At 35.4% G+C, this 26,010-nt stretch overlaps 1 protein-coding gene across 2 annotated transcripts in view; it reads right to left on the bottom strand.

Annotated features, from left to right (window-relative positions):
• Nucleotides 1-26,010, bottom strand: part of LOC132108289 (serine/Arginine-related protein 53-like) — a 147,521-nt gene that overhangs the window by 55,984 nt on the left and 65,527 nt on the right. For both annotated transcript variants that reach the window (XM_059514980.1, XM_059514979.1), the window contains exons 5-6: nucleotides 15,928-15,964; nucleotides 2,503-2,554 (exon numbers count right to left, since the gene is read on the bottom strand). In XM_059514980.1, coding sequence (XP_059370963.1) covers nucleotides 2,503-2,554; nucleotides 15,928-15,964 — 89 coding nt within the window. The remainder of the gene's footprint in view (nucleotides 1-2,502; nucleotides 2,555-15,927; nucleotides 15,965-26,010) is intronic.

Here is a 26,010-nt window from a genome sequence, read left to right as displayed (position 1 = left end):
CGGAAGCCTCCGAGCAGGAATAATGGTTGATGTAAAACGGCAAACAGACTGGATTATATCAATGAGAGCGCGTTTTACACATTTCAATGCTTTAGAGCTATTATAAACCTGGTTGAGTCCAAGCACAAGACGGCATTTAAAGGCCCTGCACAGACATAGGAGTGATAATGACACTTAAAGTAATTATATTATGAAACTCTGTAATTTTCAAAAACTTGGTGTTCAAACTGTTCAGGCAGTAAATTACTCACATTAACTCACAAATACCAATTACTCAGTTACTTTTACATGATAAACTACTGAACATCACATAGTTACATCATATAACTAGAAAATAATCTTTATTTTCAGCTTGTTTGAGCTCGTTTTCAGTCATCGTAAACCTCTCGTGGAAGTGTGCTGATGTCCTCTGATTGAGAACCACTGCTATAGACTTACATTATGAATATTTATTCTCATTTAAATCATTTTTGGTAGACACTATTATGTGAATAACTGCAGCATGAATTACATCTTAACAGTGTAGGGTTTGCCATTTCTAAAGACCTTTTTAAGATCTAAACAAACTAATAATTAATACCATATACCTATCATCATATTAAACCCACACAATTAAATGGAAAGCTGATAAATAGACAACTTCTACATTGTTCAGAAACAGCGTTCAGTAAACCTAGAGTGCTGATCATCACTAACTTCTACAGCTGTCAGTTGATAAAAATAATAATAATAATAATAAATAAATTAAAACTTTTAGTCAAGGGAAATATGTTCGTTCATGCAATGCTGTTTGTCTTAATCTGCTAACTGAAATAACAATTACTGTCTTTGAGGTAATGTAATGTTTTTCTGTTTTCTGGATGTAAAACAGAATGTGTAAAAAGTCACGACATTCTAAATGTCATGTTTATTTATGAATGAAAAACAGTGCATTTGTTTTAGAAACCTTAATGGATAACTTAGTCTAATATGTAGACAACACTGTCTTTGTCTGTAAAATATCTAACAAAACTAAGATATTAAGGACATTTTTTGTGACCCTACAGCACAAAAGCAGTCTAAAGTCTCTGGGGTGTAACATTTAGGGTAATTCTTGTTGGTCTGGAAAGGCTCTTTATGTAGTTTTAAGAAAATAGCATTTTTTTTTTGTATTTGAGACTCAAAAGTTTTCATAAAACCTGAAAATATTTTTTTACGGGCATATTATTTGGCTCACACATCCCACGTCAGTTCAAGTTGAGTTTAAAAGGTCAACCACATTGCATTGTGGGATACAATAACCATTGCAGTGTGCTCAGATCAGGGCTCCAGACTGCAGCCAAATGGTTGCATTTTGCGACCATATTTTCTGCCAGTGCAACATAATTTTGTGAGCGGTTGCATTGGCACAAACACTGCGTTGTTCAAATAGTAAGTGCTACCATTTCTGAGAAATATCATCAAATATGGCAAAAGAAACAAAAGTGTAACGAAACCACGCTAGTCGTTTGAGCAAACAGATCTGAGCTCAGAACAGGTTTACTCGGGAACTAGTGTTGGTTTCGTAAAACTGTTTACTGCACCGTGTTTCGAGATCCAGTTAGAAGTGTTTGAATTCACTGCAGAATGAATAAAGTTTGCTGCAAGATCTAACGAGAAGCATTCAAATTCTGCACAGAGTTCTCTGCGATAAACAAATCAAACAGAAAAACAGTAACACTAACTGTAACCATGGTGCTGTGGCAGAAATAGTCGAAAGATTTACATTCTGGGTTTGTACAACCAACAAGACGGAAATGCAAGCACATTTCAAAGACTTTCAAGCTTTTCACACAACTATTTCCAGCACTTTAAAGCTCTAAAAATTATCCAGTTTAATTGTTATTTTTTTAATGAAATTACCAAAATATACTGTGTGTGTGTGTGTAAATAAACATTTATGCAATTTTTTTTTTTTTACTTTTAGCTTTATATTTTGAAATCATAAAACCACTATTACAAAATATCAAATCATCAAGAAACCAAATTTTGTCAAAGTTTTGCACTTTTATTAGTGTATGAAGTAAGAAAAGTCACAAAGTGCCTTGAAAAACACAAACTACAATCTGTAACTGAATCACACATAAAGAGTGTTCCTTTGATAATCACTGAAGTTATCAGTCAGTTCTGTACAACACTATAGAAGAATAATGGTATGTTCAATAAGAATAGAATATATTATTTTTGTATTATATTATTTTATCTAAAAATTAGATTTTGCATGTTACTGTTGTTAATAAAAGTACATTTTGTATGCTTCTCAAGCACAGTGCTTTATTGTCAAATGTGTATTGCCAAGGAATAAATGTGTAATATTATTAGTAACTGCACTTATTAATGCAAAATAAGTCATTTTATGATTAAATGATCTTTATTCTTAACACCCCTGGAGTCCTGTCAGATGCATACTGAATATTCACAAAATGAGTGACCACAGCGATCGGTCAAGTTTTGCAGTCTTAAGAGAGATGGAAACAGACGTACCTGCAGCCTGAAGCACCAGTTGGAGACGAGCTTTGGCCTGTTCTGCAGGAGTCTAGAAGCACAGAGAAGCACATCAGTTAACGGTCTAAACACTGGATTAGGAAGAAACAAGATTACACAAGACGACTCCAGCCTGAATAGACAAACACTACTTTAGTATCAGTAGCATTTTAGTTGTTTGTTTGTATTATTTCTGAACACTGAGAACATTTTTAAGACAACATTTTTTAAGTTTGCACAATACTTGCTTTCATGCATCTTTTCCGCAAAGATATTTAACAAAACTCTTAAAAATAAAGGTATTTTGAAGTGATGCCATAGAAAAACCATTTATGATCTCTCAAAGAACCTCTTAGTGAACAAACTTTTTTCATAACCTTTTTTTCACGATAAAAAAACATTTTGTGCAAGTTTCCATTGTTATTATTGGGGGAAGCACTTTAGTATTAGCGACCAATTCTCACTATTAACTAGTTAGCATTCCTATTATCAATATACTGGCTGTTTATTAGTACTTATAAAGCACATACTCTGCATGAACATATTCTACATAATCCTACCCAATACCTAAACTTACCAACTACTAATAAGCAGTAAATTAGTCAAAAAGCCATAGTTCATGGTCTGTTAATGGCGAGAATTGGACCTTAACCCTTGTGCGTTGTTGGGGATGTTTTCGTCCACTAGGGGGTAAAGTTGAGTCTTATTTTGGCCACAACTTTCTCTGTGTTTGAGCTAATGGAATGATTTTTGGTGACAAATCTTATTTTGACCCATATTTTGGGAAAATGCTGAAATTTTTCAAAACCTCAATGGTACACTGTGGGCAAATTCACTACCCTTTCGGGATGATCGTGGATGAAAACATCCACTCAATTAAACTGCTGTAAAAATGTATCAGATAAATATTTTTTTCAATTTTTTTTTTTTACTAAGCCTTTTTTTGCACAGGCCTATCTAAAGGGTTAATGGTCCCACCTAGTGATCAACTGTAAAATTAACAAATTTTACCTCTTCCCAAAAGGGAAAACCACAAACAATCAAGAATGCATGATTATATGGTGTCATGGCTTTGCAATCAAAAAATGTCGTTATAATGGAAGTCAATGGGGCAAAAACAGCCACCAACAACAAATTAGGGAGAAAAAAAATTAAATCTAATGCTGCACAAAAACTAACAACGCATCAAAGCCAATGTTGCTACTAATCTTTGACATGCCCAAGACTGTTATAAAAAGTAAAAAAAAAATTCCAGCCACAATTACATTTATATTGAAAATAAGTAATTTTGTGTGTTTTTTTCCCCCAAATCAGTGACATCATTTATGAACTTGGCAATTAAAGAGTTAAAATCTTGGATTTTTTAAAAACATTTGGTAGTTTTGATCAGGACTGAGGTTGATTAACAGATTTATGCAAAAAAAATTTGAAAAAAAAATATGAATCTGATACATTTTTACAGCAGTTTAATTGAGTGGATGTTTTCATCCCGAACAACTCGAAAGGGTAGTGAATTTGAACAATCCACAAGAGTTAAAATAAAATGTTCCTGGTAAAGAACATATATTTTTAACAGTGAAGTTAATTTGTTTTAGATTTCTTTGTGTGTGCCGCATTTGAAACATAACTTTTTTTTTTTAGCAAGGTTTTAATAAAGTTGTAGTTACATTTTTAAGTTGACTTTTAAGTTGACTAAATTGTTGTCTTGAATTGGTCAAACATGCTGAAAATATCGGTATCACGCAGCCCTACAATGCATAAAAACATCTAAGAACACAGCTTCAGTGGCAGGGTTAACAAGAATAATAGTCTAGAGGAAATCACATCTTCAGTCATGTACAAATGACGATAAATCCCAGCGGATCGCGAGGGTGTGTGCATGCGTGTAAACATGCGTACGAGGGCTAAGCGTGTTGAATTTTTGAGCGCGGTGGCTCTGGAAGAGGCTGGGATATAATTCCAATATCTCCACTATTAGATTCCAGCCTCTTAATTGTCAAGAAAGAAAAATGATGAGGGAGGGAAGTTATAAAGGGCTATAGATTGCTCTCGAACGCAGGAGAGCCCGGTGTGTGTTGGTGTTATGAAGGTGTGTAGGATTACAGAGAAATTAAATGCTAATAGGATGAAATTTAAATGTGGATCCTGCAAGAATGTGGGTGTCTCTGACAGCCGTAACGCACATTATTCAGCAGAAATTTGATTTATCAAACTGTAAAGGTGTCACTTTCTAAAAATGTCATTTGGGGTGATGACAGGGAAGTATAATGACCCGCTTTAATGTAAAACTGTCTTGGATGACAAACATATCAAGCTCCGCTCGGAAATCTGCTTGTTTTTGACACCTCGCCCTCACAAAAACACGGGCTGCTCTTCTCTGTGGTCTTTCTGAGTGTGCTCCTCTTACTTTTTCTCTTTTTTGCCCTCATTTATATTGTTATCAGAAGCATATCAGACTGTTTCAGGACATCAATCAAGCAGACAGAAATAAAGGAAGGATTATTGAATGTTCAGATAAACCCCCTCTCTCTCCTCCAATTCAAAGCCGTCTTCTCTTCTCTTCTCTTCTCTCTCTCATTACAATAACATCCAGTCATGCTGCAATAACGAGGCGGAAGAACAGACGGATCGCACGACTTAAATGGAAGGATAATAGCTGGCAGGGCAATCATCTTAGTTACAGTTTATTATGAAATTTCTACCATTGCATTTGCATTTGTTTCAAGTGACCCTGAGGCAAGTGTCCAGAGATATTACACCACCGAGTGTTTAGACAAGAAAGAAAAAAGGAAAACACACAAAAGGGAGAAAAAAAAGCACATCAATATGAAGAAAAATATAATTAGTTTCAAAGGATGACAAATGGGTGGCGGATTAATAATTAGATAAGTTTGTCAAATTATGAGACAGGCCTCATTCTGGCAAACACTGAGCAATAAGAGAGAGAGCGAGCTGATAAAATTTGACACAGATATAATACAAATAAGCTACAAAACACTGTTTGACACCCACAGTCCCACTGGATTCAGAACACTAGCTGATCTAGTCATAATAAACGATGAAGCCGTGGTCCTAACTAACACAACTGACCGGTTAATCAATGAAGCGGACGCTCTGAATCCTAATTAAGACCAATCTGCAGGAACAGTTACAGAAACAGGTAAAAGTGGTACCATGTTGCAGCGCTGCTCAAAAAGGTTTAAACGTAAAGAAAAGCATTGCGGCTGATTTAAAAAGAATTAAGGGGCCTGTATACTAACAACGGAAATCTGTTTATTTAAACGACAGTGGCATATTGAGGTTTGTATAGGTATGTGCACAGGTGCATAGTGTTACTTCACCAAGTGACATCGCCAACTACTGACCTGACGTGAATAATACAGCGATTTAAGCCGCTTTCGTGGATCCATGTGAACGAACGAGGATCGTTTTGACAACAGTGTTGTCTGTAAGCAAAACCTTTCTGTAAGGCAACAGTAAAACTTTTCCAAAACAGTTTTTCAAAATAAAAAGGAACCACTCAGACAAAATGTTTTATTCTGCTAGTATTTACTCATCTTTTTGTCATTCCTTTCATTGTGTGAAAAAAAAATGGAACAACATGAGAATGTGCACATGATGACTAAATAGAGACCATGTTTAACTCTTGTGCTGTGATGTAAAGCGTTTACCTAACTTGGTGTTCGTGGTCTAAAGTGACAGACATTTAAGCGTTACTATGCAATATTATCACCAAAACTGTGCATTCAATCTTCTTGTCAGCTTTTTCCAATTAGCACAGGTTTATATTTATTTTTCAAAAAACTGAGGTGGATAGGCTCAGATCTGTGCTAAATGAGCATCAAACCTGTGCTAAATTAAAGAAAACAATTACTTGGGTAATACTATTATATTATATACAAAATATATAATACAGTAAAAAAACTGTAGTACTGTGAAATATTATTACAAAAAACTTGGTTTTTCCATTTTTCCATTTTAAGTATTTTATTTCTGTGATGCTCCGCTGTATTTCCAGCATCATTCCTCCAGTCTTCAGTGTCACGTGATCCTTCAGAAATCAGTATGATAATATGATGATTTGCTGCTCAAGCAGGCACCTATGAAACCCATTGTATTTTTTTCCCCACATTCAGTTTTATCTATTTCAAAATTCCACTTTATATTAAGCGTCCCTGATACCTGTGTATTACATCATAACTAGATGTGTATGTAGTATGTAGCCACAGTGTAAGCACACATTGGTACATAATATCTACAGCTGTAATATTTCTGTAACACACACATGTAACAGCCCTCAGGATGGTTTGTCTAAGTACAAATGTGTAACAGGACATTGGTAACAACACTTTTCACTACACTAAGAACTTGTGTAACAGGAATTATATAACTACATTTTGTAACAACAACATGTATAAGAGTAATGAAACCATTTGATCCAGTGGGTGGAGATGGGTAGGTTTAGGGATATGTAAAGTGTGAGGAGTTGGATCTGGAGTTGGAGTTGGTGCACCACTGTAATACCAGTGTACTTACAAGTCTAATATAAAGCGTTACATTATCTTTACCAAAAAGTGCTGTAACATATTTGTACTTTTATTACCAAAAGTGTTGTTACCAATGTGTGTTACACATTTTTACTTACACAAACCATCCTGAAGGTTGTTACATACAGGTATGTGTAGTTACAGAAATATTACAGCTGTAGATACTATGTAACTATGGGTACTTGCACTATGGCTACATACTACATACACATCTAGTTACTATGTAAGTACACAGGCACACACACACAAATTCAGTTTTATTTTTTAACAAATTCTGTTTTCCAAATGTTTACCACATTCTAATTTTTTTGGATTTCATTTTAATATCAATATGTAATAATTAAAAGCATCTCTAATTAATGATTTAATAAATAAATATAAAAAAAATGTTTTTCAGAAATATTTGTAAATAAATAAATAAAAAATTCTAGGGAAAAAAATCTTCGGGTAAATATTCTTTAAACAATAATGTTTTAATAATTAATTGTATCATTAGTAGTAGTACTACAATTACATTAAGTAATACATTTCTGTCACTGTTTCTTCAATTTAAACCTAACTTTTATTGTGCTGGGTTGCTCTGAAGACCTGGAGTTTCTGTTTGTATTTGATACGACAGTATTTTTTCTCAAAAGAAACCTTTATTTATATATATATATATAATTAATAAAAAAGAAGAGTTTGTCCGTGTCCCTTGAATGGTTGTCCACGCTGTTGTATTGGGGAATCCGCCCCTTTAAGAAAAGGCCATCCTGTTTATGACATCAGGACAACCGATTTTTGTCTCTTCAGTGACGGGAATTTCAACAGCTGAGGTGAGAAAGTTGGTGACTTTTCAACCGATAAAATTTATTCGTCTGAGTTTGCTTACATGCTTTGCCAAAGCTTAACATGTCCATCCTGCCGGCATAAAATACGCCAGAAGTGATTTGAATACAGTATTTTCAAAATATGTAAGTTAAAATATACCAAATTCTCTTCAACAACCATAATTTGCATCTTAATTTTGCAATCACATCACACACAGTGTCCTGCATAAACACTCAGCGCAGATCCACATCCACACTGCTCAGAGCTCTTCTCTGCTTCCTACTGTCTACAGCTACACTCATCCTCTACCTTTACTGTCCATATTCTGTCCATATCCCTCCTGCAAACCATTATATTCACGGCTCATGTCCATTAAGTACATTTGAAGAATTCTAGTAGTCTGGATGTTCTCTCTCTCTCTAAATCCCTATGATATTTAGAAAAATGTTTGTGAACCAATAGCTAGCCATTGAGTATTTTTTTTATATATATAATATGGGAGTCAATCGCTACCATCAACTGTTTTGCTACCAACATTGTTCAAAATATCTGACAGAATCTTATAATAAAAATGACAGAATCTTCATTTTTGGGTAAAATATCATTTTAGGGAGTCATAATATATATATATATATATATATATATATATATATATATATACATATATGTGTGTGTGGATTTTACATTGTTACACCAAATTTCATTTGAAATAAATGCTATTTTTAAACTTTAATCATCAGAAGTGTTTCTTCTGCAGCTAATCAACATATCAGGATGATTCCTAAAAGATCATTGATCACAGGCATAAATTACATTCAGATTTTTAACTGTAATACTATTTTACATTACATATTTGAGTGTATTTTTTATTAAATTCATCATTGTTGCAACTTTAAGCTTCTGAACAGCAGTATATAGTGTATACGGCCTATATGGTATATACAGAGTTTATTCTGTTACTCATCGCTCATCTCATCTCATCTGACTTCTTCATCCTCATTTATAGTCATTTTTCATTTGTTATTTCCAACCTCTGGCCCATTCCTTAACCTAAAAAAAAAAAAAAAAAAAATAAGGACCGCAGCATTACGATACAGGATCCCCCTAGAAAATGCAATATTCTGTTTTTAATATCCAGGTCTATAAGATCAGGGTAGAGATGGGCTCCAGTGCAATATGTTTATTTATATATTTATAACAAATACTGCATATCAGGAGTTCTGGGCCGGGCGTCTATAAAATATAATGTTGTGTATGGATATCTTTTTTAAATATAATCTCAATATGAAATCGGAGGCCTTTTTACAATGTGCCATACTTCAGGACGGCGCTAACAGCATTTAGGAAAGCAGAGGCTGTTCATCTTTGTGTCTACAGTAGGCACTGCCGCTGCATAATAATAAGCTTTCCTGCCCCAAAATGTTATTTAGCCGCCTGACGCTCATTTCTCAAACTTCACCACTTTTACAATTTTCCCAAACTTTTATTTCCTTGATTATTGCCAACAAGATTTCATTACGCATTTAGAATGTAAACAAGCGTGAGTGATGACAGAGGTTTAACCGCGGCGGTCCTCGCCTTAAACCGCGCAATTCACACAAACACACCCTCCCTCCCCCTCCACACACACACACACACACACACACACAGAAGACTCGGGCCAAAATGGAAGGCAATTGTATTAATAGACTTTTTTGACATGCACGTGTATTAGTGTGTGTGTGTGTGTGTGTGTGTGTGTGTGTGTGTTCGAGCCAGAGTGGGCTGGGCATTGGGCTCACACTCAACTCACATAAATCATGTAGTAGAAAAATGAACAAATGTGGCGGCTAACTCATCTCCTCGCCATCCGGAGAAAATGAAATTCACTGGAATACCTATCAAAACTGCAATCATCAGGAGATAAAATCGCCGTTGCTCTATCTGCACTTTCCGATTTAATTTCCTTTATGCCCTTGACATTCAGAGATACCATTTAGATAATGCGTATACAGTAAGGGACCAGTTCGCCCGGCGTGATATATATACGCCAGGACCTCGCGCTAAATCCAAAACCATCGTTTGGAAATGGAGATACTTCTTTGTTGTTTTTGTTCTGTTGTGAGATCTATGCAAAGAGGAACGAATCTTAACGGAGAGAGAGAGAGATAAAGCGGCGGGATATGAAAGCCGTGCCCGTCCCCTCTATCAGTATGACATGCAATTATGTTTGGGCAGGCGTCAGGTTAAAGGTCAGCCTGACGACTCCATCATTTAGCCGGGCGGCTTATTTCACAAATGCAGGGAGACGGAGGCCCGTGGCAGACTCGCAGACACCTCCAATCTGATGAAATCATTAGTGTAATAAGCATGTAAATCTGCTTGCAAATTATCCTCGCGCAGCTCCTCGGCTTTCATTTAGCTGACACTCGGTGAGGTGTTGTCAGATCACCTCTTTATCCCAGAATCAAATTACTGGCAAACACGGCGAGAGGAAGAGAGCCGGAGTGGACTGAGACGAGCGCTGGAGCCCGCTCCATTGATTTCTAAAGCCCTGATCTTCCCTCGTTCAGTTCGAGGAAGACAGGTGCTTTTGATGATGTTATGGGATAAATCTATTATTAAGCAGCCAAAGATCTGGAGCCAAAACAGAGCTGTTTCTCGCAATCGTTCGTGCTAATATGAATCGTAAATAATTCATTACAAATAAACAAGGCCTCAAAAGCTAAAGCCCATGGGGAAAATCAGTTTTACATATCATTTTTGCATTTTTAAATCTGATGGACATGAGATTACGACAGAACATTCATACATACTACAGTAGTAAGAGGGTGTTCACTTTTTTTTTTTTTACTGTGATTAGTTCAGTACATCTGGTCTAGGCTAGATTCAGGCCTATATAATGAAGAAAAATTGTAGAGATCAGTAAAGCAATAAACCAAAAATACACTGAAAAACAAATAAAAATCCTCAGTTTTTCCACACAAAAGCTAATAAGCATAACCATAATGGTCCCACAAAAAAATAAGGTTAAATGTGATTTGCCATTTAAACTGTGTTCGCCATTTGGCAAAACTAAGAGGATACAAATTTTATTGAAAATGTTGTGGAAACACAGCTCAGTTTTGATAACTGGATATTTTTGGGAACGCAAGTTTAGAAGTAGCTACTTTTAAGGTTATAAAGTTGCCTTCGTCTAGACTTTGTAAAGTTTTCCATCTTTTAACACTGGTAGATCTGAAGAGGGCTGTTTATGGATCATATTTGCAGGGTGAATGTAAATGTATTTCGGGGAGGAATGCAGGGGGAGTAGACTTACTGTTCATCGACACAAATCTTGATAAAATACTGCAGCACCTGCTGTCTGACGAGCGGACGCAATCTTCCAGCTTTTATAAAGTCCACTATAAATTTCCCAGATGCAATTTTCTCATATTCAAATTTTCAGGAATCGTAGATCTGAATACGAAACATGTCTGCATGTTTTACTGGAACTACGACCTCATCGCATTTAATGCACAAATAATGTCCAACTACTGCTGTAAACTTTAGCTGATCAAATTAATCGACTAAGAGTAACATATTGTACACGCATCACAGACAATCAAATCTCAAATTACATCCAATGGTGGAAATGCCAATTGAAACACATTTAACATGTTAAAGCTGTAATATGCAAAGGCCATGGCACTATAAAAAATAATAATAATGATACAGATTTTTTTCTTCAGACCACTGCACTGTGTTTATCTAAATAGTCTGAATAGATTTAACAGCACTTTAAAGGTATTAAACACTGCGATTTTCTAATGTGTAGCCCAAATTATACTTCAGTTTTTACACATACACCACAGTTAAGTGTACAGCATGTAAATTTCACTATCAGCATAGTGTGAGAGGCTTAACAAGCACACTCAACTCTTTTAAATGAGAACAGAAACTTCTTTTTCATCGGTCATAACTTGTGGAGAGAAATAGTGCAGACACTCGATAGTTTGCATTTGTTTTGTTTTCCCATAATAAAGATATAATAAGACATTTAAAAGCAAAAGTATTTAATTTATTTATATTCATAGAGAAGCTACAATATTTTACTTTCAATTAAATGCCAGAGAATGTTTATTCTGTAATCAAAATACCAATAATAACCAGGAAAAATAGATGGTGGGACCTTTAATTATAAACAAGCCCTTAATAGGCAAATAGACTCTTATTTTGAAGTGTCTCTGCTTTACTATCGCTGGTTGCTCATTTCAAAACGTGTGAGATTAGGACAGTTTACAACACATTACAATATAATCACCACCAACTAACCGTTGTCATAATTCATCAGTGGTAGATCATAAATGTTCAATATTTATTGACTGCGAATGGGAACTGCTCTGAAACAGCAAACCTGCAGAACAGAGCCACATTTTCATTTTGAAATGTGCAGTATTAACATAAATTTTAATTTAATCCGATGTTTACAAGTCCTGTTTTTCTATCCCCAAAAACACAATATCACATAATAAAATAATTAAGACATACATAATACCATTTAAGATATATTTATTTTTATTACTTAAATTTAAATATTTATTTATTAACTTGACACACTGGATTGGTCATGTAGAGAGACTCTTTTCAAACAGACATATTGATTCAAGAGGGTTATGCATGTAATCTTCTTTTCAATAATTCACTGTGCTTTTATACAGCTGTAGATCAATGCATGCGCTCATAAACTCTCCTCCCCTTTCACTCACTCCTCTGTCAAATCTCTCTTTCCATCAGCCCTGCTCTATCTTTCCTTTCATGCTCTGTTCCCTCTACATCTGTCCATTTCTCTATCCTAATGAAGATGAGTTAATTACACATTAACCTGCGACACACAGTCAAAATGAATAAAAAATGGTTTATTCTCTGGAAATCGTGCCATCCTGGTGGTATGGTTAAAAGGATACTCAACTAAATCATACTAAGTCATGTGATTGAAAAGATATTACGCTTTAGTCTAGGGATGCAACGATACCATTTCTATACTTCTGTGTGTTCACCTAAACGTCACTCTTTTGTGTGTTAAACAAAATCTGCTAAATACAGACTTCATTTTAATGAAAAATAACAAATGAAAAAAATGTAATCATAATTTATGACAAAAATACTATTATAAACTAGGTTAGTGGTTAATTAAACAGCAAAAGTTATTCTAAAAAAACATGAGCACCCAATTTTTTTAATATGAAAGAAATTCAGTGGGCAACAAATAAATGTAAATAGGTGTACACTAGAACTAAATCTGGTAAAATGTTACACATTGCTCTTTGTATTGTTGTAAAATACATTCATGAAAACAAGTAGATTTATTTATATATAAAATTGTACTATAAAATTAAAAGACATTTTTAAAAAAAATGTATAGCACAGTAATGAGGAAGCAACATATGAGATAGGAGTCCTATACATTCGATTATTAATGGCAAATTATATAAATAATCTTTCATTCTGCAAAAGTATTAGACTACAAAAAGCTCCAATACAGAGCGGCAGAATGATGCACTTGAAGCAACATGGAGCTACGCATAGACACGTTCTAAGCACAAAGAAAAAAGATATCGAATGCTTAGTGTCTTAAATCTGTGTGATAGTTTAATGAGCCTTTTCTTTCAACAGTTTTACATTTCAGTTATTGTGCGCTCTTGGAGAGAATTTCATTGTCTTACATTATACAGTTTAAATGCTGAAGAGAGTATGGCAGACAGCCGCAGAGGAGAGAAGAGTTACGTGAACTTGACTTAAACATTCATCTGTGCCTCACATTAAACTATGGAACGACTTTAGTACACTTGGAGCTGGACTTTATGGTGCTTCATAATGATTTTGTGCCTTTCGTGGGGCTTAACAATAACACATAATAGCATACGAACAATACTGGATTTGGATTGGTCTCGTCTGACTGATACCCGATCCGGCAGAAATGTCAGAGTCGTAACCAATACTGATAATGCGTATTGGATCAATGCATCTCTAGTTTAGTCTATAATTCCAAATATAAATAAAATAATAATGATGGCAATAATAATATAATAAAATAATAGTGACTGTAAATTATGCTGTATGGCAGAATGAAATAATGCAGTCATATTCCACTGACATAAACCTTTTTTGATTATAACAGCTGGCACAAAAACATTTGTTGAAAAATAAATGTTGTGGATTATTAAGTTATTTTTGCAAATATAATGTGATTTATTACAAGCAACACCAAAAATACCAGAAGGTACTCTGTTATCCATTCACATTATGGATATTTCATCACTTCTCTGTGACGAGCACAGCACTTCATGATTGAGCATAGGGATAGTAAGTAATTATAAGTATTTTGTTGCATCTTAAACATACTGGATATTAAAATGATCTAAAAACACATATTTGCTGAACTCTAATCTAAGTGTTTGATGGGATGCAGTGTCTATACCTATCCACAAAATTATAGTTCAGGATAGACTAACAAAACACAATTATATAAAAATTAATGAATTAATTAAAAATAAATAAATCTACAAACCTTTGTTTTGTCAGACAAACTCTAATTTAAAGGTTTATTGAACTATTGAATTTAGAAAAAGTAGCATAAAGTTGATTTTGAGCCATTTAGTTATGCAACCTTTAACCATTCTTTTGACAAGAACAGGCTGATATGCTGCTCATTTTGATCACTGAATAATTAGCATTTTAGCAAAGAATTGGCGTCTTATGATAACGTAAATATGTTATTCATGAATCATAAATGTCTTGGCTTTATGTAGTTTTTATTATCATATTTTGTTGTAAAAGTTATATGAAGTCACCATTGGGGTGATTAGTGTTCTGTGGGGTTGCTTGGTTGTGTATTCTGTCAGATTCACACTTTCAATACACACATGGTTTGGTGCTGTGTTTGATGAACACTGTAAAAGATTTTGGAGGTCAAAACTCAATTTTGTGTTGAGGATGCATTGATTTTGTTCAGTTGGTTCAACTAAGTTAACAATGTTCAGATAATTCAATCGAGTTTTTGAAATTTTCAATGCAACAGATCAACATGCAATATTTGGTTCGACCGTGGAAACATAGACCAGTCCAAAAATGTAAACTGAATCTGGATGCCTCATGTTTTTAAGAATAATCAACTTCTGATGTGTCATAAGCACTAATGTGAGGGTTTCTTAGCAGTAGAGATCTTGAGAAGGAATGAGCAGGAATATGTGATAAAGATTTGATTTGAGAAAATAAGCATGATAATTGATAAGGATTAAGTTCAGGTGTGTTGAGTGACCCTTAAAGGGCCAGGCCTGCGTTTAATATTCAGGGTGTGGAGCTGAGGGAGGTGAGTGTACATTCAGAGAGTCAGGACCCCGCTGTGACCTCTCTCCATTATTCATCCCACAGAAAAAAAAACAGCAGAAATGGAAACTCGGTTCCACCCAGAAGGAGAAAAGCAGCCCTTTAACTCCAGTGCATGGCACTCTGACCCTGGATTAGAAAGGCTGCAGAAAACCCAGGAAATGTTGGACGTTACATTTTTAAACAGTCCCTAGGGCTCATTTTAAGGGCCAACAGCGTGCCCTACATCCATAGAGATGGAGGCAGGAAGGTAGAAAACGGAAGAAACTGTGATCTTTCCAGATGTGTTCAGAGGTAACGTGTGCCTGACATGAGTCTGTTAGCCGTACAACGAATGAACGTTCAACTGGCAACAGAACAGCTTGAGGATACAGATCAAAACAATCTCACTCTCCACTGCTGAATCCATTTTCTGAATCGCTCCAACTGACTCAAAAACATTTACAGAACACACAAACTTCATCCTTACAGGGGAAAGAAATTATTTAACACAACACCTTTCAGCGAAAAAGACAAAAGCAAAAATAAAATAAAAAACGGAAGGGGACAAACGAAAGATCGACTGACATGAAAACCCAGGCGATCGTGTGGGAGTTATAGAGAGACCTCTGAGTCTGTCTGACAGCTCAAGCTATTCAAAGGCAATTGTTGAACATTCATTTTGGATGCAGATATCAAAGAATGAGAAAACACTGAAGGGGGGGGGGGGAGCAGAACTTACCAGATGTTCTAATCCAGCTTTGATGTTCCCTGTTTCCCTGCAACACAAGAACAAATTTGCTCCACTGTAAATAATGCAAAGATAGCTAGCGTCTTGTCACCCTGAGCTCCCACTCTTTCTCCTCCTCTCACAGATCACCCATATTCACTGTATTTAACAGATTTACTGTATTTATCATGCTCTCTGAGAGCAGAAAATGTTAAAAGGGCTTTTACTTTCTTTAAAACAATTAAAAGTGGAGAGAGTTAGAGAGGAAATCAGAAATGCCACTGGTTAAAGACAGCTGGTCTTCATGAGAAAAATGATACACACAGATGCTGTGTGGGTGTGTTTACATTAAATAACCATTCACTGTCTCATTAATTCATTACCCATGTTCCAAAAAAAAAGCCACCTGGATTTAAATAAGCAAATATGTATGATTTAAAATTGAAATATTAGTGCTGTGGTTAATATGTTTCTGACTTGTTGTATGCTCGGCAACAATTCTTTTAACCGTAATTGATGCAATGTGTAGCTTTGCATGTCTCAAACAACCATGTCATATATACCCATATACAGTACTGTGCAAAAGTCTTAGGCCACTAGTATTTTTACCAGCTAAAAACTGTTTTTAAGTCAGTTATTTCATGGAACTTACTAAATATATAAAGGGTAAAGACAAAAAAAGATATAAAGATGACACCGAGGCAAGCACTGTGTGTGTGTGTGTGTGTGTTTGACAAAGAAGCATGATTAGGAAACATGATGTTAACTAGCCCTTGGCAGCTCAGAAATGACTCCAGTAATCAAGGACAGAAAATCCCAAGTGAAACCCACTCCACCACTCTCCCCTCCACAGAACCATCCATCCATCCATCTCTTTTTCTCCAGCAACCTTTTACTACTAAAATTCTTTCTGATTATGGCTTTTCTGGGTGACCATTTCCACCTTAACACGGCAAGGCCAGCGCAAGCTAACAGATATTCTAATGTAACACACTAATGCAGCAGAAATTTGTTTGAGCACTGGCTAAAAATAAGTTACGGTGGTGACAGAGAGATGTAATCCTTTAATGAAGAACAATTAGAGGTAAACCATTCCTCACGAAAGAGACAATCACTCTTTTCTTTCCTTTCCTCTCATCACACTAATTCTGTTTTCTTTTTATAATCACTTATTCAATTTCACAAGCGCTTATTACATTTGCACCCTCCCTCCCTCCATCTCTCTCTCTCTTTTTTAGGTCATTTAGCGGCTTCCCCTGTCTATGGCTAAATTATTGTATTCTTCTAATTGTATCTGTCTCTCTTTGGCACACGTCTGTGCAGAAAAAAAGCGTCCTAATTCAATTAGAGCCTTCAAACCAAATCCCAGCACTGCTGAGTGCAGACACAGGAAGACATTATCAGCAAATGAATATAAATTTTTATTGAACTGGTACATCTTCACCATTTCATTTTTTTAAGCTACATCTTTCTATTTTTTATCTGTCCATTTCCTCCAGGTCTGCGGGGAGCACAGATTTCATCCCTCTCGTTCCTCCCTGAACACACCCGCATCGATTCCTGCATTACACTGCAATATTAAATAATTAATATACTTGCCATGATTGATGTTTTGCCTTAGCCCAATATTACATTATCAATCAAACTCGGTTTAATGTAATAATATTGAAAATGTGTCAGGGGTTGTTTGGCTGGTTTACAGTTTGTGGATTTTATATTGTTTTAATGGACAGTGGCTGAAGATGAAACAAGATGAGTGTTGACCTTGAGCTATGATGTCTGTGGATCAGCTTAAAATGACCTCATTCAATATAAACCAACTCCAGCCAAAACACTGCTTAATAACAACACTTCTGCATGCTTCTGTGTCAGACATTTTATGTGCTGTTATTTGAGCAGAAATCAACACATTCTACACTTAGAAAGCTCTCACTGGGCTGGTATCCTTTCAGAAAATAGAAAATTTAGCATTTAAATACTAAAATGTAGACTTGATGATACTAACATGCATCCTCTAGGTTATTAAATGTGGTATAAGGTTGCTGTAAAAAGACACTTAACCTGTGGTGGCCAAAGTACACAAATCAAGTACCTGAGTAAAAGTTGAGGTAACCTTATAAAATATTACTTCAGGAATTTTAAGTACGCCTTTTTAAATTTTACTCGAGTAAAAATACAAAAGTATTAGATTTTACATGTACTTAAGTACATCAAAAGTAAAAGTTAAAAAAAGCACTGATCGATGAAGGTTTATTTCGAAATTTTAACTGATAGACTCTTATATTTAATAATTCTATGCAATCCTACTGCACAAAATACCCGAGGGGAGGGGGCTTGTCATAGACCAGAAAAATATTAAATTAAATTAAATTAAATTAAATTAAATTAAATTAAATTAAATTAAATTAAATTAAATTTAAATTTATGCATTTAGCAGATGCTTTTATCCAAAGCGACTTACATTGCATTCAGGCTAACAATTTTTCCAAACATCTAATAACTGCTGTCTGGGGGGTGCATTTTATTTCCAGTCTTCAAGTACTTTTTCAGAAGTTAGCTCTGTTGGCTAGTAAGTTGTTAAGCTGTTCATTTTTGTTTGTAGAAACAACATTGTATTGCTACACACGTTTGACAGCTCTGGCGTGACGAGACGCTTAAAAACGATGTATTAAAAACGCTGTGCGTTCGTTTGTCGATGGCGTAAAAGTTTGCGAGCCGAGATTTCTTTCAGTGATACAGTGTTGAACAGGGGACTTTTCCCTACGTGTTCCCTCAACCGCAAAAAATAAATAAATAAATAAATACAAAAAATATATATATATATATACACTTATACCGGTGAATCCTTTCCTTTGGAATTAAATAAAACATTATTAATGCGTACAAAAACTGTTTAGAATATCGCAAAAATGTTTCTGGGCATTAAAAAAAGTTCAGTGCAGTGTATCATCCGCTTGGGCTACAGACTTGAGAGAATGAGCTACTTCAGCAAGAGTCGGCTGTTTCAAAACCTAGTAAGCTGCCTTGATAGGCAGCATTTTTGAGCATCACTGAAAAAGAAAATGTCAGTATTTCATTGAGACTTGAGATTAAATAAACTGCTTAAGTATTGTAGATCTTGTAGTATTAATTTTCACATGCAGTTACACATTGTCGGTTAAAAAAGTTAATTTCCATCCCTGATATATATATATATATATATATATATATATATATATATATATATTCAGATTCAATGCCATACATATACTACAGCCCAACTGATATCGCCGATATGAGCCTGTTGCCGATATATCGGTATCAGTGAATATGCCGCCGATGTGAAATTTTTTTTAATGAAACATATAACACAGATTAAATGCTTCTGAATTGTGTAATTGCTAATTATGTCCAGCTACTCCAGCACTCCATTGATTGCTACTGGCAACCCAGGTCAGTGTAGTGTAGAGATGCGTGGATGAGCTCAAACTTGATTGAGTCCGCTGCTTCAAATGATCTGTACGCACCAATATATGATCGTCACATTACAATGATTCTAATTCTTAGTTTTACATCATGATATAATGAATGGATGATTCAATTTTAACAGCAGATTCAGTGATGTTAAAGACTAGAGCTGATCTGCGCATCACGGCACATGTCTGCAGGACATTAAAGCCTGAGTTACTGCCACTGGAGCTGATCGCAGCCACTCAGTCAATGCTGGTGTTTATTCCGGCCGCACTGTGACCCAGAACGCATGCTTATTATATCGGTCATGACATGACAATATTAGAAATCTACTGTATTTCGTCGCAACACAATATAATGATTATATATATATATATATATATATATATATATATATATATATATATATACACACACTCACCTAAAGGATTATTAGGAACAACGGTTCAATTTATCAATAATGCAATTATCTAATCAACCAATCACATGGCAGTTGCTTCAATGCATTTAGGGGTGTGGTCCTGGTCAAGACAATCTCCTGAACTCCACACTGAATGTCAGAATGGGAAAGAAAGGTGATTTAAGCAATTTTGAGCGTGGCATCGTTGTTGGTGCCAGACGGGCCAGTCTGAGTATTTCACAATCTGCTCAGTTACTGGGATTTTCACACACAACCATTTCTAGGGTTTCCAAAGAATGTTGTGAAAAGGTACAAACATCCAGTATGCGGCAGTCCTGTGGGCGAAAATGCCTTGTTGATGCTAGAGGTCAAAGGAGAATGGGCTGACTGATTCAAGCTGATAGAAGAGCAACTTTGACTGAAATAACCACTTGTTACAACCGAGGTATGCAGCAAAGCATTTGTGAAGCCACAACATGCTCAACCTTGAGGCGGATGGGCTACAACAGCAGAAGACCCCACCAGGGTACCACTCATCTCCACTACAAATAGGAAAAAGAGGCTACAATTTGCACGAGCTCACCAAAATTGGACAGTTGAAGACTGGAAAAATGTTGTCTGGTCTGATGAGTCTCAATTTCTGTTGATACATTCAGATGGTAGAGTCAGAATTTGGGTAAACAGAATGAGAACATGGATCCATCATGCCTTGTTACCACTGTGCAGGCTGGTGGTGGTGGTGTAATGGTGTGGGGGATGTTTTCTTGGCACACTTTAGGCCCCTTAGTACCAATTGGGCATCGTTTAAATGCCACAGCCTACCTGAGCATTGTTTCTGACCATGTCCATGCCTTTATGACCATCATGTACCCATCCTCTGATGGCTACTTCCAGCAGGATAATGCACCATGTCACAAAGCTCAAATCATTTCAAATTGGTTTCTTGAACATGACAATGAGTTCACTGTACTAAAATGGCCCCCACAGTCACCAGATCTCAACCCAATAGAGCATCTTTGGGATGTGGTGGAACGGGAGCTTCGTGCCCTGGATGTGCATCCCACAAATCTCCATCAACTGTAAGATGCTATCCTATCAATATGGGCCAACATTTCTAATGAATGCTTTCAGCACCTTGCTGAATCAATGCCACATAGAATTAAGGCAGTTCTGAAGGCGAAAGGGGGTCAAACACAGTATTAATATAGTGTTCCTAATAATCCTTTAGGTGAGTATATATTAGGGGTGTAGCGATATACTGGTATTGACGATAACCGTGATATTCAAAGCAACAATTATCTATATTGTGTTCATTTAGTGTGTGACAATATACTGGTATTAGTGATAACTGCAATATTTAAAATGAACAGTTCTCTTATGATAACACCACATGTAAATACTCCATCACTAATACCCTGGATGAGCTCCCAGATGGCAGTACTGTGCCTTAACGCTGACACCTGTCAAACAAGAAGAAGACGCAGCGCTCACAGATACTTCAAAGAGAGCGGTGTTCATCAGAGTAAGTTGCCATTATTTTACTAGTCATAGAATGGGAAACGTTATATTAACCAGATAACAGCGGATTTCTGTGTTCATATATTTAAGTAAAAGGTGAATATTTTAATAAGTACCACGTTTTCTTTACTTGTCTTATTTTTGTATTTGCAATAGGGGTGTAACGGTACGCAAAAATCACGGTTCAGTACGTACCTCGGTTTTAAAGTCACGGTTCGGTTCGGTTCATTTTCGGTACAGTAAGGGAAAGAAATGCAAACATTAAACTGCAGGTTATTTATTACTATAAACTTTTTTTTAACAATTTGTTTACACTTTTTTTAAATACTTTTTAATAAAACATATATAAAAAAAGAATAAGAAATAAAATACTGCTGCAAGGTTCTGCACTAAATAAAATACTCTCAGTCTCAAACCAATATCATATAATAAAATATAATGAAAATTATAAATAAATAACTATGATTACAGTGCAGCATTACCAATCCCAGCTTATAGGCCTGCTCATATTTAAAATATATATATATATATATATATATATATAACTTTTCCAAAGTGTAAAGTGCGGCGTCAACAGTTTCAGTTTTTAGACCTGCTCAAATTTCGTTATTGCGTTGGCCCGATCAGAATTAAGAGTAAAGGTCTGTTTAAATGCCGACGGGAGCTGCGTTTGAATTACAATCGTTTTTTTCCTAGTTGTAGGGATGTTCACACTCGCGTGATGCATTTTGAAAACCTTAGGCCAGTGACACACTGGCATATTGCACCTGTCAAATGTATTGACGGCAAAATAGACTATGTTTGACAGGTGCAATATTTTAAAATCGATAATTATTAATTTATTTTTCAAATTACATTTATATCTGAATATACCTGTAGACTTTTAAACATCAAAGTGTCATGAATTAATATGTATTTGTGTACAAAATTACATATAAACATATTTTCCTATTCTATTTTGCCTGGAAACGCTTCCAACATGCTTGCGTGTCGCGTGAAATATAGGCGTCGGTTCTATTTCTAGCATGCACGCGTGTCTCACGCAGGCAGTCTGCAAGCTCTAACATGGGAGCCGAATTAAAAACGGACACGCCACGCAGCTGAGACGCTTGTGCCATGCATCCAGTGTGTCGCCGGCCTTGCTGCAGGGCGGGATTTGCGCTGAACGCGGAGACTTCCGCCACTTAATATGTTCGTTTGGAAACACGAAAATGAACCAAAATATTACATTCAGTCATTCAGTACACACATGCACCGTACCGAAAGCCCTGTACCAAAACGGTCCGGTATGAATACACGTACCGTTACACCCCTAATTTGCAATCAATACGAACTGTGCGTAGTAACACTTTGTTTCTTTGTTCAAATCTATTAACGGTTTAATTAAAACGATTAAAACTGATCTTGAAAAACTGAGTGACAACATTTCTACATTGTGCCATGCACTTAATGCCTCAGCTGCGATCATTCTTAAATGAAGTTCAGTAGTTAACATTAATTACATTAGTTAACATATATAAATAACAAATAACAATGAACAATATTTCCACAGCATTTATTAATCTTAGTTCATGTTAATTTCAGCATTTACTTATGCATTATTAAAATAACAAGTTGTGTTTGTAAACATTAATGAACTGTAAACTAACATGAACGACTATTTTTTTAACATTAACAAAGATTAATAAATTGTGTAATAAATGTATTGTTCATTTAAGTTAATAAATTCATGTTATCAAATGACATCCTAATATTTATTCATCATACTGTTGAACTTGACAGTATTTTCTCTCTTGTTATTTCATACGATCTTCAAAGAAGATGGAGAAAGCCAGAGTCTTGTGCCCTGCATTTATCAGTATCCTTATTTTCGTTGGGTGAAAAAGAAAAACTCAATAAACAAAAGTGAAAAATAATTTGACTGATATCCCGCCGCCCCCACAAGGTTTCTATTGATATCAAGATATATATATATATATATATATATATATATATATATATATATATATATATATATATATATATATACACACACACACACACACAGTATATGTGATGCGATCTGGGAATACCCGTGTAGCGATTTATTGCAGCAGGAAGAATGACTGTCTTTCTCTCATGTTAAAAACGCGTTGCAGAGGTGCTTTCTCTTAACACCACAAAAACAGTTAACCTATCAAAATAAACCACATAACATATATAATAAAGGTATACAAATGCTTATTTTTCTGCCAGTCCTGTGTAAACTATGGCATGCAAAGTTTTTTAAATTAATTAATTTATTAATATCATCAGATGGCAGAGCACAAGAAAATTGCTCAATCTCAATCTCAATCTGCTCAATCTTGGTGACTTAAACAATGTTATAATGGACTATTTCACATCCAGAGATGAGGGATCGGATGATGCAGTTACTAAAGGGGAGGAGTCCAATGACAGTCTGTTTCATGGACAGGTGCGCGAACACTTGTGCTGTGCTTGCTTTCTAAATGTAAACTACAAGGTACACTATTCAAGCCCTCTAAATGTACAAGGGGTGATCAAAAGTTCAGAAACTATGCCCATCATGATAAATAATGGACAACTGTGTTCTTCAGGGTAACATTAGTCTGTTTGTGTAATGATGTAGTATAGTGTTCCTGACAGACCGCAATCGTTAAGTAGAAGTGAAAGCCAACTTCAGATAGCCATAACTTTTTTTTACGTTCAAGCTATAGACAAAATAAGTTGTGGAAAGGGCTTGAACACAGCTTTCATATGATATCAAAACGTAAAAAAGGTACAATTTCACCACGTGTTGGGTTTTCCTAGATCGCAACACATATATACTGTGTCTGTGAATATTAAACTGCAAAAAAGATGATTTAAATATGAATGTTCTGCATGTTCATTTGATAACCAGAAAATACACAACACAGAGTTTGTGACGAAAAAAAAAAATTGTTAATATTATTTACTCATTTTAGATGTTTACATTTGGAAAAGCTGTCCTTCCAGCATAAACCTGCCCCTGTTGGTTTGGCAATAGCCTGCTTGCCCTACAAAGTTACCTAGTTTAATTTCTTAATTCAAGTTATAATATATATATATATATATATATATATATATATATATATATATATATATATATATATACTGTACTATAATATAGACTACACAAAGAATATCTGCCGATTTATCGGTATCAGTCTTTTTTTTACTATGTAATATCAGTATCGCCCCCCCCCCAACAAAAAAAAACATCGGTGTGTATACACACACACATATATATATATTAGAGCCACATTTTTATAGATTTTATATATTTTCTAATATATTTATATTCTAATACACACACACACACTTTTTTATATTTGTTGTGGGATTTGCACAAAAGTGTTTGTGGTTACTGTTTCGATAAATTTGTTTTTAGATTTCAGAAAAATGTAGTCCTTCCCTTTGTCAAGCAAGTGCACACAAATAAGATTTGAGAAAGCTAGAGCGGAAGATTTCAGGTGTTTGGACTGCTGTGAATAAAGGACTACAGTTATCCTGTGATCACTGTATACTTGCATAGATTAAAAAATAATCGTGAATATTCTACTAAACTAACCCTTCTACGTTCATTGAGCAAAAAACATGAGAGAATACAGATTTATGATGACATAAAGGTGAGTAAATGAAAGACCTTCCAAATTATCCAAATTCAAACTGAAACAATGTATAAAGGTACTGCAGTTCAAACTTCACCTTCAAAACTGAAAGCTGGCATAAAAGGCAAAGAGAGAGAGAGAACCTCAAAAACAAAGAGAGCTAATAAAGAAGAAATCGGTCAATGAATGAGGACTCAGCATGGAGGACGGGAAAAAAATGTTCCTTCTCCATGGCTTCCCGTAAAGAGGTCATTATTTATCTCGACTTAATTAAGTAAAAGAGGACAAACAAGTCAAAGTGTAAACAGAGCTCGATGCAATGCCAGCCATTTGCTCTCATGTCAATAGTGCCAAATAGGAAATGTCTGACCAATCTGTCAAATACAAGAGGGCCTGACTGACAGGTGTGTGTGTGTGTGTGTGTGTTTATTCCCGCTACATCGTCTCCATGTGTTATTATCCTTCTCCTCTGAAAGCTCCTGTTCTCCATCTCTCTCTCTGTCTGTCATCTTGTCCTCTGAACAGGTACGACAGAATTAATTAAAGCCCAAGCAGCAAATCAACACTCATTTGTAATCGAGTTTCAAATAAACCCATTATGCTTTTTATTTATTTATTTTTGAAATGACTCTATCTCCATCATTTCATCAGACTACTTGACATGAGTAGAACTTCATTTCTTTGAATGAAAAAGTTCAAATGTAAAAGCAGAGATCAAGCTCTCAGAGTCCAGCGCTCAACAGATGCATTAATGTGCAGCTTTAATAGACAGTGCTTCAGTTCTGGCCCACTTTAACCCTTGTAGTGCCACACAGATGTCTAAACATGGGTTAAAGCAGGATCTGCAGGGCCATTTCATACGGAATGCATTTGGCCAGTTGTGGCCCTTGGTCAAAGTGATACGGAGCTGTTTTAAATATTATCTACATTGTCCCCAGTTTTTTTTTTTTTGTTTTTTTCATGGCTTTTAACGAGCTTGAATGAAGGAGATTTTTAGTAGATGTACAAAGTCAATTCTCCTCAGTTTGCACTGCAACCACAAGTGTGTTCATTAAACTATGAACATATTATAAAAATGTCTTGCTTCAATCATTT

Source organism: Carassius carassius, chromosome 28 (assembly GCF_963082965.1).
Source record: "Carassius carassius chromosome 28, fCarCar2.1, whole genome shotgun sequence".
NCBI lineage: Eukaryota > Metazoa > Chordata > Actinopteri > Cypriniformes > Cyprinidae > Carassius > Carassius carassius.
The sequence above is the reverse complement of the archived record's forward strand: the minus strand, read 5'-3'. Positions and strand labels throughout refer to the sequence as shown.